Genomic DNA, 20,428 nt, shown 5'->3' with positions numbered 1-20,428 from the left:
TCTCCCATGATCTTGCATTCTCTTTTAAGAGGTACAAGGTTGCTTAGAAGCCCATCAGCATACTCCAGGTTAGGAACCCCTGTTTCATCTGCACCCATCCATAAAACTCCCTGCTCAAATTGGCCCCCAACTGAGTCTTTCCGTATTTGTTGGTTTATTTATTTCTTACCCCTTTTGTTGGAAAAACATTTGTGCATTTGATGAGACCTGTTGTAAAAAAATTATCAAATAAAGAAGCAGAAATATGGGAATTTTTTTTTTTTTAAGAAGCAAGAATCCAGGTCAGAGATGGAGAGCCCATAAGAGCCCCCCACAGTTGCTGTGGCTTAGCTTCAAAGATGACTTGAGTTTTCTGAGAGAGCCACAAGGAGATGGGGTCATGTATCTAATTCTCACCATTCAGAAAGAAGTTGCTTCCCAATTTCTCAGAGGACACAAAGCCGTTTCTGGCATGAGAATATAAAGTAGATCTCGCAGGTGTGATTATCCTTCAAATTACAGTCATTCCTTGTGTCTGAAGCAGATTGCTTCTAGGACCCCAGTGGATACCAAGATCCGTCATGTTCAAGTCCCTCATATGAAATGTGGTGTGGCATTTGCATTTAAGCTATGCATATCCTTTTGTGTGCTTTATCATCTGCAGATTATTTATGAGAAATATTGACTCTAATGTGAATGCTATCTGAATAGTCGATACACTGTATTGTTTAGGGAATAATGACAAGAAAAAAGAAGTCTATGCCCACTCAGTGCAGATACAATTTTTTCCCAGCTATTTTCTGTCTGTGATTAGTTGAATTCATAGAATTGGGACTCACAGATACGGAAAACTGGCTATCATTATGTCTTCATTATTATCGTAAAAGGCTTTGCGTGATAGAAGCATTAGTGACACTTATTCATAGCGAGGTAACAGATCCATGTGATCTGTTTCTTAGACTCTCTGGGATAAGAATGAGAAATTCTGATTACACAACTGGCCAGGATGATGTAGTCCCATGCATGGACTTCTGGAGACATGATTTTTTTCATGGATGAAACTCAGAGGTACAAGGGCCTTTAGAGTGTTCCTCTATGAAGGTTGCATCTCTAGTATGCATCTCAAGATAGCTTTTGGACAGGCTGGAAAGATGGCTCAGTGGTTAGGAGCACTGACTGCTCTTCCAGAGGACCTGGGTTCAATTCCCCGCACCCACATGGCAGTTCACAACTCTCTGTAACTGTAAGATCTGACACTCTCATACAGACATACATGCAGGCAAAACACCATTGCAAATAAAATGAAAATTAATAAATGATCTTACAAAAAGTTAGCTTTTGGTAAAGGTACTTTACCCGCAAGCCTGGTGAACCCTGGGTTTCATTCCTAGAACCTACTTAAAGGTAGGAGGAGAGAAATGACTCCATAAAATGGCCCTTGACCTGCACATGCGTTCTGTGACATACGTGACCCCCTTCTCCAATCAACCAATCAATCAATCAATCAGTCAATTAACTAGATCTTTAGAAAGAACTAGATAAACGGAGCTTATGGTTTAGCGTGAGAGCTTTGGATAGTGGGGAGTGTAATGCTCCCCAGACACTGAGACCATCTCCAATGAATGGCTTTCACTCATTTGGGTAAACTGACAGGCTCACCACTGTGAGAACAATGAATTTGGGATATTTGTCCTAGGTTTAGGAACTTTGGTAAGAAGAAAGGGGTCTGACTGGTGTTTTGTTTTGTTTTGTTTTGTCTTAAACGTTTCTTTTCTGATAGAATTAGTTCCAAAAATAGAGATATCAGGAAGACGAACTCTTGTTAGATGTAGCTAACATTAGGAATGAGTCTCTTGACTGAGATGGCTCAGTGGGTAGGAGTGCTTGCTGTGCAAGCAGTAGGACCCGAGTTGAAGTCCCTAGAACCCCTGTGAAGATCAGGTGTAGTTGTGTGCACCTGTAATCTGGGTACTGTAGGGTAGGGATTGGTAGGGAGACAGGAAGATTTGTGGTGCTTGCTGGCTGCCAATCAAGCTCTGTATTCAGTTGGAGCTCTCAAGGGAATGAGGCAGAGAATGACAGAGGACACCTGTTCCTTCTGACCTCCACATGCCTGCACACACACACACACACACACACACACACACGCACACACATTTCACATATACACAGAGAAAAATAAATCATTTTAATGGGTATTTTAAAATACACACCTATGTGATACCAGCACTTGGGAGGTAGATGTGGGAGGGGTGAAAGTCCATTGTCATCCTCAGTTATACAGTGAGTTTGAATTCCAGCTTGGAACGACTGAGACCCTATCATAAAACAAACACCAAAACCAGAACCAGCAGAAGTTTGTGTCTCATAGTTATGACGGCTGGGACTTCCAACCTGAGGTGGTCAGCAGATTTAGCGCGTGCTGAGTCCCTGCTTTCTGGGTCTTAGGAGGTACCTGTGCTGTACCCTCCCATAGTATACGGGGTGAGGGATCTCTCTGTGGCCTCTCATGTGGTTACTGGTATCATTCATGAGAGCTCTGCCTCATGGCTTAATTTCCTCTGCCTCCTAATACTATTTACTTGAGGATTTGGATTCCAGCATGGGAATTTGGACAGACACAAATATTTAGAATGTAGCAATGTTTTGTGTGTGGTTTTTTTTTTTTTTGATGTGTGTGTGTGTGTGATTTTAGAGACAAATTCTTCCTTTGAATCCCCAGCTGGCCTAGGCCCCCTTAGTAGCCTTCCTTTCTCTAAGATCTGAGGTTACAGGCAGGCACCAGCACTATCAGTTAGTAGTTGAGTTTTTAAAGAAAAAAATACTATTTCATACATAGATTTCTGTGTGACTAGCAGGGAGCCCTTTGATAGATGGAGGAGAATATGGGACCGTACCACATGACTGGAAAGGGCACCCCAAACCCCATGCAGGGACATGACAGTTTGAACCCTCAATAGATATTTATTTATTTATTAAATATTTATTTATTTATATATTGTGTATACAATATTCTGTCTGTGTGCATACCTGCAGGCCAGAAGAGGGCACCAGACCTCATTATAGATGGTTGCAAACTACCATGTGGTTGCTGGGAATTGAACTCAGGACCTTTGGAAGACCAGGCAATGCTCTTAACCTCTGAGCCATCTCTCCAGCCCCTCAGTAGATATTTAAACTGAAACTAAAGCTCTAGAGAATTTGGCCAAAGAGAAGGAAAATTTTTTTGTATATGCAACTTTGACTCACTGAGAACCTTCTAGCTTACCCCGGCTCTGTGACAGTCTTGGCACATGCCTCTCTGCTGCATGGAGGACATCTAGGTCTAGATCCTAATGGCTGTGACTTGAAACCTCATGTTCTTGACTATTTCCTCCAAAGGGTGCCTTCTTGACCCAAATTCTCAAGACCAAGGCAGGGATCTGCAAAATGTGGGTGCCTCGGCTCTTCACTCTTGTGTATTAAGAGGGAAGATCACAGTGTCCTATCCCAGCTTCTTTTCACTCTTAGTCTGGACACGCTGTTAACAGAATCAGTCATCTTTGCTTCTCATGTCTTAGCGCATGAGTGCTTCCAACAACCAGGCTTAACACGGAGGCCAGCTGCTTACAGCAAGATAGCTGGCCACTGGGCAGAGAGCTGGGAAGATTTTGCTCTATGAGCATAATTCATGGGGCATGGAGCCTGTCTTGGGGTATCACCTGCCACATCATAGGCCTCCAAAGATCTTAGTAGCCTTTCGGTGACCTTGCCTCAGCATGAAAGTATGTCCCAGAAGGTAGGCCGCTGAATTCTTCATCTGAGAAGCCTTTGCACCCAAGGGTCTAATAATAGGGTTGAGTGAAGTAGTGAAACTTAAAGGGCAAAGTTTCTACTATCTAAGGACATCCATATGACAATACTTTATGTCTTCTGAACCTAGCTGTGGATCTGAGGACATCCATATGACAATACTTTATGTCTTCTGAACCTAGGTGTGGATCTGAGTACATCCATATGACAATACTTTATTGTCTACTGAACCTAACTGTGTATCTGAGTACATTCATATCACAGTACTTTATGTCTTCTGAACCTAGCTGTGCATACATTTTCTGGGTCATTTCTACAAGATAGGTACCCTTCTTAATTACCCGCCTCTTTGTCTGTGCCTGTCTTATCGCAGCCCTATCAGCAAAGGGACCTGGTTTTATTACCCACTGCTCCTGCCTTTTGTATTTTCCAGTTGTCATGCTTAGTAAGAAATGAGAATATTTGGGTAGCTGTTGTTTTCTGGTTAAGTGAGCAAGGAGGCCATGGGTAAAAGAAGAAGGTATCTCTTTCCAGTGGAGTGATATGTCCCTGTTACTGTCAGGAGTGCCCATCCTGCAATACTTGCGCAGAAATCTGATCTAGGACAGGCAACTTTATTGGATGAAGGCATTTGTTTCTATTGGCATCTACGATAAGACGAAATAATGTAAGAACTTTTTAAAGTCAATGTGAAACTTGACTAATGTTGTGTACCCCTTCCCCTCCCTAAAAAAAGCACATTTTCTCACACACACCCTGCCAGTCTTTCAGGGAAAAAAAACGTTTTAGTGCATGCACTTCTGGAGGATCTTAAACTTCCACCCCGCGTCCCAGTGTACTTAATGCAGGAAGAGAATGTGGACAGTGCTGGCTTGGTCTTCCCCAAATCTACCCCTGAGCAGGACTCACAGGAAGTGACATTGTTCCCCAGCAGGATGCCCTGTACACTGATCATGTGTGCTGGAGCAGGCTCCTGCTTTGGGGGGTGGGGTGGTTGGCCACTTCTCAAGAGGAGCCTTGTCCTTGCTCTTGTGGGCAGAACTCCAGACCAAGGCACATTTCTCTTTTCGTTTTGATTCTCTTTTTCCTTTTAGGGATTAAAGCAGAATAAAAACGAGAACTGAGAAAGCTGTGGTTTGGAGAAGTGAAGGAACAATCTTACGGTGGTAAAAGAAGAAAGTGGTTCCCCTGCCCTCCCCCCCCCATTTAAATGCTTACCCCTACCCCCTCCTTGGCATCTGAAACTTTTTGATGTGTTCAATTTAAATATTCATATTTCCAACCTGTAGAAATCAGTTACATTCCTATTTAATGCAGAGAGATATTTGCACGATTATCCTGTGTGCTGAGTGTCCTTTGAATGCACAGAGACTCTGTGCAGGCGAGGCCTAGGTATATCAGTGAGTGTGTTGCCCTATTGCTTCCTATCAGGTGGCATGGGATGGGATGCATCCACTGAAGATCCCCACCCCCACCCCAGCAGTATTGGAATCACATTCCGGAGAGCCAGGCAGTACAGCCTCCATTTTGGCTCCTAAGGCAGAAGGCATTTTGAATACTGACCATAAGCCTAAATTGTTCGTACTGGAGAAAGGGGAAGAGATGAGCTGAAAACAGTTTTTATTCAGTTTGAAGGTGTGGTGAAAGGCCTTAGGTAGCCAACCGCAGGCTGTCTGGTGCACAGTGGGTGGTTTCTGTGGAGTCCAGTGCTGTCTGGAAACCTCCTACAGAACAGGCACAGAGCCTACTAGAGGGGGCTGACATGCTGAATGTAAGTGCAGGAAGCTACATTGAGTGTCCTGGTTTCTGTAAATGAAAGTATTTATACAGTCAGTCGGGGAGAGGCGAAAACAGACCCACACAGAAAATGAATTTCTGTTTAGCTAGGAAATAGCGTTTGCTTGTAAGTGGCCCTGAGAGCAGCTGGCAGGAGGCACATGACAAGGCCACTGACCTAAGGAGCATCTGTGCTGAGTAGCAGGAAACTACAGGAATGTTCTGAAATTTGGCCCAGAAAAGAATCCTCTGCCAGCTGCCAGCTAATAGGGTACCCACATTCTGGAAGTCCTTTTTTATGTCATGGGGTTCTCTGTTGCGTGGTATACAGTCCTTAAATTAGACTTCTCTCCCCCTGTTCTTGATCAATAAAGATGAAAAGTTGAGCATATAATCAGAAGTCTCACTGAATCCTCGTGGCCACTCTATCAGAGAGGTTATTATTATTGTTCCCATTCTGCAGGCGAGGAAGCAGACACAGGGCTTGGTGCCTTGGTCAACCTCACACAGCCAGTGGGTGCTAGGGCTAAGACAATATTTTTTTTTTTTGGTAACTTTATGTTATTTTTTTAGAGTTATTTTATTTTATGTGTGTGAGTGTTTGGCCTGTATGTATTGTATGTTAATTATGTACGTGCCTGATACCCGAAGAGGTCAGAAAAAGTATTGGATCCCCTGGAACTGGAGTTACAGATAGTTATGGGATGCCATGTGCGTTCTGGGAATCAAATCTGGGTCCTCTGCAAGAGGAAGTACCCTCTAGCCCCTCCTAGTCCTGTTAAGTTAGACACTGGAATACGTTAAGTCCACGGTGTAGTTTCTGTTTCTCAATATTAAGGATGATTCCACCAGGTTACAATGTCTTTATATTGAGCAATTGTATAAAGTATGACCAGGTACATACCAGACCTGTCTTGGAGATATACAGACTGAAAATGGCCAGCTGGCAGCATCTTTCTTTGATTAAATACAATTTTTAAACCAGTGACTTCAATGTGCCTCCAGCCCACATAGATTCCTGCCCTGGCCAATGTGATTCCCAGGTAGTCTCGCCAGGAAAGGGGCTTGGTGGTGGTGATGAAGAGCAGAACCTGTGAATGTCTCCTCTTGCTGCACTCTCCTTCTTTGGGCGTTTTGATTTTAGTTGAACTTAGACAAGGGGGAAAAGACTTTGGCAGTGGAATTTAAAGTAATTATTGTGATACCATTTTACCAATAACAACCAAATCTTAGAAAAGTAAATACTTGATATTTTGAAAATTTAAAAGTAGTAAACTCATCATTAGTGTACTTAAACCGTGGCTTTGAATAGATGTAATTCGACTGGCACTGTGGGTAAGAACCCTTGCCACCGAGGCTGGAGACCAAGTTTGAGTCTCAGAGCCCACATGGTAGAAGGAGAACCGCTGCAAGCTGTCCTCTGACCTCCGCATGAGCACTGTTGGGATGCATGCCCCCCAATAAATAAATAATTGTAACTGAAACTTCAAATGAATGTCAGAGATCTATACTGTCTGTCATTTGACCAGCCATACATAAACGATGCAAAGGAAACATGTTCTCTAGTTTAGAGACTGCTGTGTCTTAAGCGCCCCACATAACTCATCCAGTGTTTGCAACCCTGGGATTTAAGGTTTAGAAACTGGTTTCTTAAATATGGATGAAAACATGTAATGAGGGTATGTGTGTTTTGGAAAAGACCATCCATTCAGGAAACAAAAACTGAAGAATTTAATTGGAGAAAAAAACTTTCTATGATGGTGCGCACATCCTGGACATAAAAATATAGAGCCATACATTTTGCCCCAGAACGTCTTTTTAATCTACCCCCAAGAAGGCCAGGACTACAAATTAGGTTAAGAAAAAAAAATGTATCTAGCTTTATATTGTTTGGGAAATTTTACCTAATTCTTGGAAGGGAAAGAAAAACAGCCTGTGCTAGCTGTTGTGATGGAGGTACCAGTACATACACACGTACACACACACACACACACACACACACGCACGCGCACGCACACGCACGCACACACACGCGCACGCAGACACTAACCTGAGCAGTTTGTACTAATTCTTCACATTCCTCATGTCACAATGTTTGCTCATGGCTTTCTCTGGATTGTCATTGAAGTCCTTTTCTAAATGGAATTTGTCGGAAATTGAAGAAATAAGTTCCATTTTCCATAATGCATGCCTTTGTATGGTTAATTATTGCTCCTCTCCGAAGTCTCAGTCTGGTTTTTGTGTTAAATGGCTTTTTTTTTCCTTAGGAAGAATATAGGAAATACTTGAATGAATGCCTGTTTGTGGTTTTAGCATCTGCTGACTGAGATTCTTTGTTATTTATTTATTTATTTTAAAAACATACTAACTCACCTGGTAGCTTCAGAAATCTTACTTAATTTTAAGAAAACTGAGAACTCACCTGAAGGAGAGTTGAAGTGCTTCTTACTTTAGATCTGTATCTCGTTAACTGAAATTCCCAAAGCTTAATGCAGAAAAGCAGCTGAAATTGAAATCAGTAATACTTGAAGGTTTGTCTTGTATTTTTGGGACAGGTTCTCAGCTTGGCTACCGACTCTTAATTCCCCTGCCTCTACCTCTCAAGTGCTGGAATTACAGGACTGTGCCACTATTGTGAGCTTCCAAGATAGGTTCAAGATTGCCTGTCATCGTCTGATAATAAGAGGGAAAAGGCCTTCTTTAATATTTGCTGATTTTTATTAGGGAGAAGTGAGCCTATTTTACCTTGAATGTTGGATAGTTTTAGAAATACTTTGCTACTGTGTGATCAAAGTAAAACTTAGGTTTTGAGATTCACCGTAAGTAAGCCTGAATTCACTGGATACCGGAGCCAGCACAGGCAGTTGGGACAGAGACCTGACTTGCAGGGACTTAGTAACCCTTTTGCATAGTGAGACTTTAGGGCCACACCCACTACATCTGGTTGTCGAACTCTCTTTTCTGAAGTTTGAATCCACCTGTGATTCTTTAAAAACAAACAACAAAAACCCACCACAGAATGTGGCATTAAAAACCATCTTGTCATTTCCTTGATGTATTACAACTAGGAGTCATTTTTCAGATGGTTTTGACACTGTTCATTAGTGCATGCCATTTCCCTGTGGACTGCATGTCGGATTACTTTTCTTCTTTCACCTCTGCCTTTCATTCCTTTTCCTCCTTTGTACCTTCAATTAGTCAGCCCTCTGGGGTTTAAGACACTGGTGATCTCCGTCCCTAGGTAGTCCTTGAGGGCTAGAGGAGCTGGGCATGGTCAGCCGGTGTCCTTTCTTCTGTCCTGTCCTGCCATGTCTCTCTTGTCTCACAGGCCCTGGGCAGGACCTGCTGCTGAGTGGCCAGAGCACCCCACAGAAGCTGTCAGCACCAGCACCCAGTGGCCGACCCTCGCCCGCACCCCCAGCCGCTGCCCAGCCCACGGCCACAGCTGTGCCCGGGCCCTCGGTGCAGCAGCCTGCCCCAGGGCAGCCGTCTCCGGTCCTGCAGCTGCAACAGAAGCAGAGCCGTATCAGCCCCATCCAGAAACCGCAAGGCCTCGACCCCGTGGAGATCCTGCAGGAGCGAGAGTACAGGTACCGCTGGCCATCAAGACAAGCCATCACCAGCGCCGGGGGTGGGGGTGGGGTGGGGGGCTGACTGACATGCCTCATGGGACAATGTCCCAGTAACACCGGACACCAGGAACACTGAAGGGAGACAGGAGAGGATTCGTGCTGCAGCAGTGATTTCAGAACACTTGTAGAGAATGTTCACATGCCCTTGAGTGGGTCCTTAAGCCATACGAGCAGGACAAATTGTGACTTCTCTCTCTTTCAATCAGAAACCTTTTTCGGTCCCATCCACTTGCCAGGTGCTGGGAATTCAGTGATCAAAAGCCCAGTCCAGAGTTTCTTAATTTCAGGGTGGATCATCTCAGGCTTGAATCATGTAATAGTTCGTCCTTGATTGTCAGTGTGTTCTTGAACAACTGATGACTGAGATAATCAAGTTGAGTATATTGTCTGGGTCATCCTCATGGGACTAAAAAACATACCGTATAGATTGGTATAGTGTGATCTGGGCTTTGAGTCACCCATGTTTTAGTCTAGACCTAAGCCTTAGGTCTCTGTCTTCAGATGGGATCTTTAGTTAAACTCCTAATCCAGACATTTGTCACCTGATTTGACACAGTTGTATCTAAATTAGGGATTGGCAAACCTTTTCCTGTAAAGGGACCAGATGGAAAACATCTAATGTTTTTCAGGGCCATATGTCTTAGACACAGATAGTCAGCTCTGCCCTTTTTGTGGGAAAACACCCATAGACTATAGTGTCTTGGCTTTGTTCCAATAAAACTTTATTTAGAAAAGCAACTGTGGACAAGATTTGGCCCACAGGCTTTATTTAGCAGACCACTCAAGCAAATAGCTAACAACCATGAAAAAGTGAGTTCATTAAGTATTAAGATGAAGCAAAGCTAAGATTTTGGGTTCTGCCACCTGCCTGGAAGCATCCTCTGTCAGAAACAGTTCAGTTGTGTTCATCAGATTGTATCACTTTTCTGTGACATAATGTGTTAAAAATAGTATAGTATTTTTCACAGAGTCAGGAAGGGTAATATATTTTGGAAGTTTTTAGTAATATTGATGTCAATTATTCTCCTAGAATTACTTGAATTAAAAGAAAACTAGATGTTAAAAATTAGGGAATGCTAGCCAGTAAGCAGTGTTTGGATTCTCTTTAAGAGCACTATCTTAATCTTTATTAAAAGGTATGTAGCTTGTTAGGAAATTTAATAAACCATGACTGATTTGGAGAGTTGTTTTGGAGACATCCCAGTAACCAGGTATTAGATGTCGGTCACCTTTTGACGAAGAAATATGACTTTGCTGTCTCATTTCTGTTGCTAGTCATCATTGGGAGCACTTCTGTTGACAGTCCCAGCTTGTGACCTGAGCATCTGAGAGTCTGTTGGGTCAATACTCATGTGTCCTAAAGTTAAACATAAGGACACCCATGGCAGAAAAACTCCTCAGATGCTGTTGAGTAAACAAAGTCATACGAAGTAATTGGTGGAGATGGTCAGTTATAAGAAAGAGCAGAATTGTGAGGTTACTCTGAATTCTACCTTTCCTAAAAATCTGCCATGTCTTTGCCCTGCCTGGAAGTTGCAGAGATGCTTGGAGTTTTGTTGGCTTATGAAAGTCTCTGTACCTAGACATTTTATATAATACCTGGCTTCGTTTCTCTCTTACTCAGTCTCCCCTCCCTCTCCGCATACATGTGCATGTGTGTGTGCGCGTAAACTGCTTTGTGGGCCCCTAAATTATTTTGTTATTATTGCCAGAATTTTAATTACAGGGCTTTCTCATTTTAGAGCCATGTTTAGAAGTGTGACTTAACGGATTGTCTTCCAAAGAATTAAGCGATGCTTTTTTAGCCTATTTCAAAGTTTACAACCTTTATTATCTTCCTATAATAACTTTTTATTGTATTTTTTTATTCTGTTTGTTTATTTCATGGCACACCTGTGCTACTTCCCAAGTGTGGTCCTGTGGGAGACAGTTGGTTCTTTTCCTTCCCACTGTGTATTTCCTGGGGATTAAGCCCACAGTCAAGTACCTTTACCCGCACTGAGCCATCTCACCTACCCCGTTCTCCTATGTTAATAAAAATGATATCTGCCAGTTTCTTTTAAATTGTGGCCCATGGTACTGCATTCCACTCTGGCAGGAGAATCTTGAGATCAAGGCCAGCCTAGGGTAGTGAAACCCTGTCTTAAAAACGAAAAGAACTAAAAGTCGTGTGCCTTTCAGAATGTGGTTGAATAGTCATTTTTCATATTATTATTATTTGATAAATGCATCCACTTTTATAAAGCTGATGCTGTAAGGTTTTGGGGGCTGCAAAAAGCCTGGTGGGAACTTTGGCCTAAGTGTTCCCATGGCCATCTGGAGAAGAATGAATTTGTGCTGGCAGCGTTACAGGGGCATGCCTTATCTTGCTCGGTCATGGAACAACAGCTGGCTTCTGCCTCTATAAAGACAGTGTTCAACCGCAGAGATTAAGTTTATCATCCGAGGGGTTACATTAAGTGTCTCACATACTCGTCCAGGACAGGTATTAGATTCATTTCTCTCCTGCCCCCTGTAATGGGCCAGCCTGCCCCCTGTAATGGGCTAGTCTGCCCCCTCTGATGGGCCAGCCCGCCCCCTCTGATGGGTCAGCTCGCCCCCTCTGATGGGCCAGCCCGCCGCCTCTGATGGGCCAGCCCGCCCCCTCTGATGAGCTAGCCCACCAGTCTCTGCCTGGTGCATGTTTGTCACCTGGCTAAAGATTTGAGTAAGATTCTAAGAGATCTCTTATGGGATTTCATAAGCTTTGACAGAGCAAAATGTCATGCAATGGAAATCCCATAACATATTCATTTCTTTGGCTACAGTCCTTGTCTACAAAAATGGCAAGAAATTATTAGGATGTTTTATTTCTTTAAGCCAGTTGGCTGCTCTTCCTGATTTGCCATAAACTCCGAATTTTGACCCATCAACCTTCTTTTTCTGGGTTGCAGCTTGAGTTTCTGCCTGTGTACTCACTGGCCACAGACCAGTACAGCCCTGGGAGTGAAGATACTTACCTCCCTTTTAGATAGTTTTCCTTTTGGCTCCCCCCCCCCATGGAAATTTATTCATCCTTCTCTGGTGTCAGTTTTGCATGCTGCACTCAGCCCTCAACCCCCACCTCCACCTTTGGGCACCAGTTCTTGACTCTTCCATACCCAACTTCATTTCCTTCCATGGTCAATCAAAGAGCACTCCAGGAGCTTACACACTGACATGTAAACTGGTTCCCTGTCTACAAATATTTACGTGGAAGATGCATTTCACACTTAAAGGGGTTTGAGAAAGACTTCTTTAAATTGCATCAGACCTCTGGGTCTCAAAACAGAATTGAATGTGGAAGTGGGTTTAAGAGACATGTATGTATAGCTTATCTCGTGTGTGTGTGTTTCCTTGTCTTGCCCGTGTCGTGTGTGCGTGTGTGTGTGTGTTTCCTTGTCTTGCCCTTGTCGCCATCACAACCTTGGAAGTTCCTCCTCAGAAACGACCCATAGCCACTCTGCCAGAAGAGTCACCAGAGTTACACATGTTTCCTTTCTCTCTCCCTCCCTCTTTAAAGTGTCTGTCACTCGGCTCCTTGAAGGAACAAAATGTACCAGTGTCATTTTCTGTTCAAATAACTCTCCTACAGGAATCATAAACTTCTCCCCTGGACCTGAACAAATATCTGTTGCCTTTAATGGAACTCTTTTCCTTGCCAGAACAGTAACCTCTCTTGATTTACTCTTCAGTCTGTATAAAAAACCGGAGTGACCTAATTCTGCTTCAATTTTCTGTGCTCGTGAGGACGCTAAATGAGTCTCCTGCAGTCAGGCAGGATTACATCTTGCTGCTGTTTTGGGAAGTTTAGAATCCTGACTCTCTTTATCGGACTTCCTGCTGAATCCCATTGATGGGGAGATGAAATTGTCTGGAGAGGAGCATTATTTAAAATGAAGATTTCTATTAAGCACAACAACAACAGAGATAGTTTTGTATGCTTACCCTCCCCCAAAACCCTCCCCCACATAACTTTGCCACCCATCCCATGTGCCACACCGAGTATATATTATTTCTCTGTAAAAACTCCTCCCCTCTTTTCTTGAGTTTGCACTTTGTACTTCATGCCTCTTCCATACAAAAAGAAAGATTCTTCCGTGTCAGGAAGTCTTGAGATGAAATGATAAACCATTTCTCCTTTGGAGAAGTAGTCACAACATGGAGAAGTGCATCCCTGGCTCTTACCTGCTGCAGTGGCCCAGATACTCAAACTCCATGACCACCAGCTGGCCCCCACTCCTGGGTCCTCATGTCCCTCTCTTCCCTCCAACTTCCCATCCAGCTCAGTGTGGGCTAGTCTCAGCACCGTCAACCCAAATGTCCTATCGGCACTGTTTGCGCCCTAGAGCCTGTCTTTGGCAAGAGGAACCAGAAGCTGTCATTCCTAGAGTTTAGTACCCGACTCACTGTGTCATACCAAACCAAAATACTTAGGAGGGGTTTACATTCTAGTATACTCAAATGCATGGGGTCTAGAACCAAGGATGTAGCATAATGGAACTGTGGGTAACACCATCTTCTGCCACTGCAATAGCTAAGTCCCTTTAGTGTGATCTTGATAATAAAGCAAAGTGATTTTAAATGTAAAAACTTGTTTCGGCTTTACTGTGTGTGTGTGTGTTGCCTATTTAGACATTTGGGGCTACATAGGTAGATGGGAAAAAACAATTGGATAATGATCCGTATAACATAGACTTTGATTTTGAATTCCTCCATTTCTAGCTCTGTGGTGCTTACTTAGGGGTTCTTTTGTTGCTACGAAACATCATGACCAAAATGCAGGTTGGGGAAGAAAGGGTTTGTTTATTTGGCTTACATTTCAGCATTGCTGTTCATCACTGAAGGACGTCAGGACAAGAACTCAAAACAGGGTAGGATCCCAGAAGCAGGAGCTAATGCAGAGACCATGGAGAAGAGCTGCTTACTGACTTGCTTTCCTTGGCCCGCTCAGCCCACCTTCTTATAAAACCCAAGACCACTGCCCAGGGATGGCACCAGCCACCATGAACTGGGCCCTCTCTCAATGATTACTTAATGAGAAAGTACTTACAGCTGGATCTCACTGAGGCATTTCCTCAACTGAGGCTCCTTCCTCTGTGATGAGTCTAGCTAGTGTCAAGTTGACACACAAGACCAGACAGCGCTTTCTTCAGTTTCCTCATCAGTAAGATGGGGCCACTGCAGCATTTATTTGTGTGTGCCTGTGTGTGCGCGTGTGTGTGCATGTGTGCATGCATATGTACGTGTGTGTGTTGAGAATTCAAAATTGTTCTTTACATGTTGACATGCAGTGAGTATTTAGTGGGTTAACTTATCACTAACTTTTATTAGTGTTTCTTTCTTTTCAATTCTATTCTCAAAGAGTTTTGTCCCAAAGCTGGAGGAGGAGTTTATTCTAAAACTAGATTTCAGTGATGTGGATTTATAAAAGTAAGGCTTGAAACTAGTTTATATGTGTCAGAGCCATAGCAGCCAGGGACCAAAGAGAGAGCTGCCTTTTATTCTCTAGTCTGCCTTCATTAGGAGGAAGTACTTGCAATTACATTTTTGATGGTGTCTAAAATGAGAACCCCCAGCATCCTTTTCAGGAAATGCTATTCACTGCTGCCCCTGATTTTTGCAGATGCCCAGTTTGCTGTCTTTTCTCAACAAGCACTGCCCAGAGGAAGTGGATGTGGTTGGCAGGGCTCTCTCAGAATGTCTCTCGCTGGCTCACTTCTGCGGCCTCAGCTTCTAGAGCTGCGCTTGCCACTCTGCTGTAGCTGCTATAGTCACTGTCACCTCAAAACAGAAGGAAGAACTGTGGCCGTGGCTTTGCATGCCATGGCAGGCTGGGATAGGGCAGCTAGCCAAACTGCATCTGTGTTTTCTCTGTGTTGAGAGCAAGCAAGGACTTCTAATCCCCCTCCCCCAACCCCTTGATGTAGCATGAGGTTCCTTTCCCGGCCTTAGAAGCTACATAGAAGTTCAAAGTGTTGCGTAGTATGAAGTGTCTGCCTTCCAGAATTCAAAGGTGGCTGTTTTTGGTTAACATTAGAAAATCCTGCTGTCACCCCGGAAAGATAGCTGAGCAGGTAAAGGCATCCCGGGATGCACATGAGAACTGACGCTCACAGGCTATCCCTTTCTGTCCATATGTGCACTGTGGCGTGTGCACCACCACCCCCAACTCCCCATAACTAAGTGAATTGTAAACTCATATTTTTCTTTTAAAAAAAGAAAACCTAGTGGGTCAGAAATCAGCTGTCAGTGTGTGGAATACATGAACCTAAGCTTAAAGCTGTTGTTGGTGCTAGAAGAGTAAATCGTAATGTAGTTCTCCTCTTTATTTTCTCCTTCTAGACTTCAGGCTCGCATAGCTCACAGGATACAAGAACTGGAAAGTCTGCCTGGCTCTTTGCCACCGGATTTACGAACCAAAGCAACGGTGGAGCTGAAAGCGCTTCGGTTACTCAATTTCCAGCGTCAGGTAATACCTTTTCCCCCGTGAATCCGAGGTGTCGGAAATCAATGTAATTGTTCCTAAAGTGGGATCCATGAGCTTTCGCGACTCGGCCCGATACTGTTTTGAAGCTCGGAACTTAGTAAAGTAGCGTGTCTTTAGACCAACAGCTCCTAGCTGGAAGTAACGAGTAGGAACTACACTCTTCTTTCCCGTTCTGTATATCAGAAACATTTTTCCTCCTGTACTATAGTGTGCAACATCAGTTATTGCATTTTGGTACTGCAGATGAAAACCGTGACAACAGATTGTGGAGAACTGTGTGACTTGCCTTCATGGCTCCAAGGAAAACCAAGGAGGCAGTAGATGGATAGTATTCCTGCAAACCCAAATACACAGAGCAAACCGTGACCCCAGAAACAGAAAATACGATAGTCTCTTTCCTAATCACAAGCCCATGTTTGTAGAAACACACACATGCACACACACAGAACTGTGTCGTTACCTTAATCATTCATCAAAACCTAACTCAGGGACACTTGGTCACATCGGCCCCACTCACACGTTGACTAATTAGTGAGTTGCCATCTCCTAGAGCTCACTGTTGAGATCTGGTATAGTGATCTATTTTCTGATTTCTAAATCTGTAGGCATGTAGCGACATGAAGTGGAACTAATTTTCCCTTGGCTGAGTTTTGTCCAAGGGTGCCAGTCCCCACCTAGAGATTGACTGTCCAAGGGGGACCAGGAGCGCCTCCTGTCAATCAGACAGGTCGTGCTAAAGTGTAGGGCATGCAGAATGACTTGTTCATGGGCAAGATGAGCTGGAAGTGTTGAATTTGGTCTGTGGGAAGATCTGGCTGAAATCACAAGGCCACCGTCTACGGACTGGAGTACACAGTTGACTTCCTGGGGTGGCATGTGCCGGAAGGTCATCTGGTATCGGTGCTGTTGGCTAGGGGTTTCAGAGAGCAAATTTCAGGTAAAATGTAAAAAGAAGAAGAAACAGAAGGGTCCATTACATCTTAGAGGAAACTTTATCTCAGGAATGAATAAAGTGCTTCGCGCAGATTTGTCAAACGCCTGTTAGAGCCATGCGTTCTCAAGCATGAGATGTGATGCCCTGTCCCGCAGTCCCAGTGCTCCCTAGTTTTTGTTTGACATTACTGAAAAGTCTATTATCTGCGAAGTTTCCTGGGTAGATGCAACTGACGCCAGGTTCAACTGAGCGATTATTGTAATGTGGCCCTCCAAGTTCCCAATGCCTACTGCCATGTAATATGGTTACATTGTTTATGATGATGAGAATCTAAAGCAAGTCCACGATGCAAGGTACGATTTAAATACTAAAGAACATCATTACAGAGAGGGCGGAAACCCGGACTGGCATTTTCCATCACTTATTAATTAGAAGTTAGGAATTCACGTTGGAGTTTCTGCTGTTACTTGGAACATGAATAGATGGGAACTCTCTTATTCTTCTTGTAGATCAGCAAGAGAATGATACTATGACAGTTAAAAAGAGATTAAAAGGTTGATCGGCTAAGTAACATTATTACTATAATTAAATGAGATGAATAACTTTATTTCTAACCCAGCGCAGCATCCTCATTTTTTCTTTTTTAATGTTACAACACTAAAATTGTTTTTGATGTGAATTATGAGGAAAGAAGGTTTATACTGTCTTTAAAATTACCATGTAAATTTGCACAATTTCAGTTCTTGCTTTTAGTAATAGCCAACTGCAACTGGATTGAGAAAAATTCATTAAGGCCCCTTTCTGTTTCCACCGAGTTGAGGTCGGGGCCCAGGACCTGGCTTCTGTCTCGGAGATTCGCTAATTGCCCTTCTCCTGATAGCTGAGACAGGAGGTCGTGGCTTGCATGCGGAGGGATACCACCCTGGAGACAGCCCTTAACTCCAAAGCGTACAAGCGGAGCAAGCGCCAGACCCTGCGCGAAGCACGCATGACAGAGAAGTTGGAAAAGCAACAGAAGATCGAACAAGAGAGGAAACGCCGGCAGAAGCACCAGGTCCTTAGACCTTCGCGTGCCCTTCCATTCAGAGGTGGCCCATGGGGGTAGTGGTCAGGGTCAGGATGTTTGCCAAGTTGGGACGGCGGGTTGGGGGATATCGGGTGCCTGTCATCGAACAGAAAGTTAACGGTGGAGTTTTAATAAGACCGAGACATCATTTTAGAGATGCAAGAGGGCCCTGCTTTGCTTTGAGTTGCTATGAGAAAACACTGACGAAACAACCTGGGGAGGAAAGGGGTTATTTGACTGCAGGTTACAGTCCATCATTCCGGGAAGCTAAGGCAGGAACTGAAGGAGGGACCACGAAGGAGCACTGCTTACTGCCCCGCCCCCTCCTTCTCCCTGTCCCTCTCTGCATATAAGGCAGTGTGCCTTGTGCGTGCCTGATACCCACAGAGGCCAGAGGCAGCTTTGGATTCCCCTAGAGCTAGAATTACAGATGGTTTTGAGCAACAGTGTGGGTGCCGAGAATCGAACCTGTACCCTCTAGAAGATGAACAAGAGCTCTTTATTGCTGAGCCATCTCTCCAGCCCCCAAGCAGGAAGTTATTTTTCTATAGTATTCTGGGCTCTTTGAAGGGCCCAGTTGGAGGATTCACAGGGGTAGGACTTCAAGAGAATTCATTTCTCTGGGCTTGGAAACATTGATGTGGGATTTGATTTTGTCTCATGATGGTCTTACTGTGCTTAATCTTGTGCCCAACTTAGCTTCCTTTTGAAGAAAAAAAGGAAAGGAAAGGAAAGAAAAAAAAATGAAAGATTTTAGTGTAAGTAGGGTACATATTTTCCCTCTGTCTGAAAAGTGAGTTCAGATTGCATATGGCGATTTCAGCTTTGTAGAAACTTACTTTGCATCACGTTCTAAATTTAAGTTGGAGCAGAAGAAATGTGGTTTTCCCTGGAAATGCCCAGAACCTTCATGTTTATTTCAGGGAGATGGAACAATGGGCTGTAAATTTTTTTATTGATGTTTTATAGGTCAGCCTTTGTCCTTGCTTTTTCCATTTCAGATGACCACACCCTCGAGGTGAAGGGGGCATCTCTTCCCTAGGTTTACAATGTACAGATGAAGGAAGTCTTTCTTCTCACCAACCCATAACCCCGTTAGTCTTTCCTTTTCCCATTTTTGAATGTCCACACCCTGGAGTGAAGGCAGCCATTCTTTCCTAGGCTTACACTGACATCATCGAAGTGCGCAACCTATGGATGATGGGGGCCTTCCCTGGAGCCTCTGCAGCACAGGGTATGGGCTAGTGTGATTGTAAATGGACCAAAGCATCCCTTTCTCCCTCCTCTGAACCCTGTAGGAATACCTGAACAGTATTTTGCAGCATGCGAAAGATTTTAAGGAATATCATCGGTCCGTGGCTGGGAAGATCCAGAAGCTGTCCAAAGCAGTGGCCACTTGGCACGCTAACACCGAAAGGGAGCAAAAGAAGGAGACAGAGCGGATCGAGAAGGAACGAATGCGGAGGCTGATGGTAAGGGCCCGTTGTTGAGACTGGGAAGGTCCTCTGCTTGCATCTTTCTGCATTGAGAACATGACACAAGGCATCAAGAGAAGAAAGGGAAGCGGCTTGTCTGTCTATCTGTCTCTGTCTCTCTCTCAGACAAACACACACACACTCATAGGTGTCTGAACTTCTGGAGGGTAGAGTGAGAACTTTTTGTCTTTTCTACATAGTGCGCCTAATAATCCAGGGTTGTACTTGAGGGGCCATAGTTTTGTATCCTAGGGTACCATCATCATCCCCCTACACAGCTTCTCAAAGAAAGGCAAGAGCTGTGTTTTGCAATCCCACCAGGAAGAATGGCAAATGCAGTCCTTTAAACATGTGATGTATTTTAGATGACGGCTAAGATTTTGTTGTGAATGAATAGCTTACAAGGTTATATCATTGAATCCAAGATTCATATTCATTCTTTTGCCTCCCTCTCCCTTGGCATTTTTTTTTTTTTTTTTGGCAGCCCAAAAGTTGTTTTACCTCTTTACTTTTGCAGTTAGTTTTGAATGGATCTGCCTGCAGACATGGGCAGGTTTAGGTCATTAGCCCGAGTGTTGGGTTTTACTGACCACTTGTGTCTGGAATTGGACAAAGCATACCATGGAATTTAGAAAAGTAACTAAACTTTACAGGTAATCAGAGACCCAAAGCTCTGGGTGGGACAGAATTCCCGAGTGGGTCAGAGTAAGCCTCACCTCATACATTCAGTTCTCGAAGTTCTTAAGACATTGCCTCCCTTGCTGGGGTCCTAGTCGGGGTATTATTTTTGTTAGTTTGGAGAATTCCTGACGGTAAACACCATTTGAGATGTTCCAGAGTCTCACCACCTTCCATCCCACTCTCTGTTTCTGAGGTGTCAACAGTCTCTGCTCGAGTTAGGGAGACTATTGTGTAGTAAGCCGAGCAATCAACAGGCAAATCTGCCTGATTCAACCGAAGGAAAGCTGTATTAGAACTCCAGCAACAGATTGGTTTGACACTAATGATTAAGCATTTGCAAATCATTAATTTTTGCAATTAAATGATGGAATATACAGATAATAGAGAAACTAAAGGTTTTTTTTTTTTATCACTCTTTCTTCAAGTGAGATCAACCATAGCCAAAAGCAATTAGAGTTATAATAGCATTGGAGTTCATGCTCATTCATGGGGCAGACAGCAGCTAGACTGAAGAGCAATGAAGCCACTGTTGCTCCGCCATGTGCTGGAGTAACACCCTACAGCCGAGTCCCCGAGCTGGGACAG

General features: G+C 43.8%; 1 protein-coding gene across 4 annotated transcripts in view; it reads left to right on the top strand.

Annotated features, from left to right (window-relative positions):
• Smarca2 (SWI/SNF related, matrix associated, actin dependent regulator of chromatin, subfamily a, member 2) overlaps nt 1–20,428 on the top strand; it is a 167,918-nt gene that overhangs the window by 25,946 nt on the left and 121,544 nt on the right. For all 4 annotated transcript variants that reach the window (XM_057777157.1, XM_057777158.1, XM_057777159.1 and 1 more), the window contains exons 5-8: nt 8,876–9,137; nt 15,543–15,669; nt 17,502–17,675; nt 18,986–19,159. In XM_057777157.1, the coding sequence (XP_057633140.1) occupies nt 8,876–9,137; nt 15,543–15,669; nt 17,502–17,675; nt 18,986–19,159 (737 nt within the window). The remainder of the gene's footprint in view (nt 1–8,875; nt 9,138–15,542; nt 15,670–17,501; nt 17,676–18,985; nt 19,160–20,428) is intronic.

The sequence above is a fragment of the Chionomys nivalis genome, chromosome 8 (assembly GCF_950005125.1).
Source record: "Chionomys nivalis chromosome 8, mChiNiv1.1, whole genome shotgun sequence".
In the NCBI taxonomy this organism is placed as follows: domain Eukaryota; kingdom Metazoa; phylum Chordata; class Mammalia; order Rodentia; family Cricetidae; genus Chionomys; species Chionomys nivalis.
The sequence above is the reverse complement of the archived record's forward strand: the minus strand, read 5'-3'. Positions and strand labels throughout refer to the sequence as shown.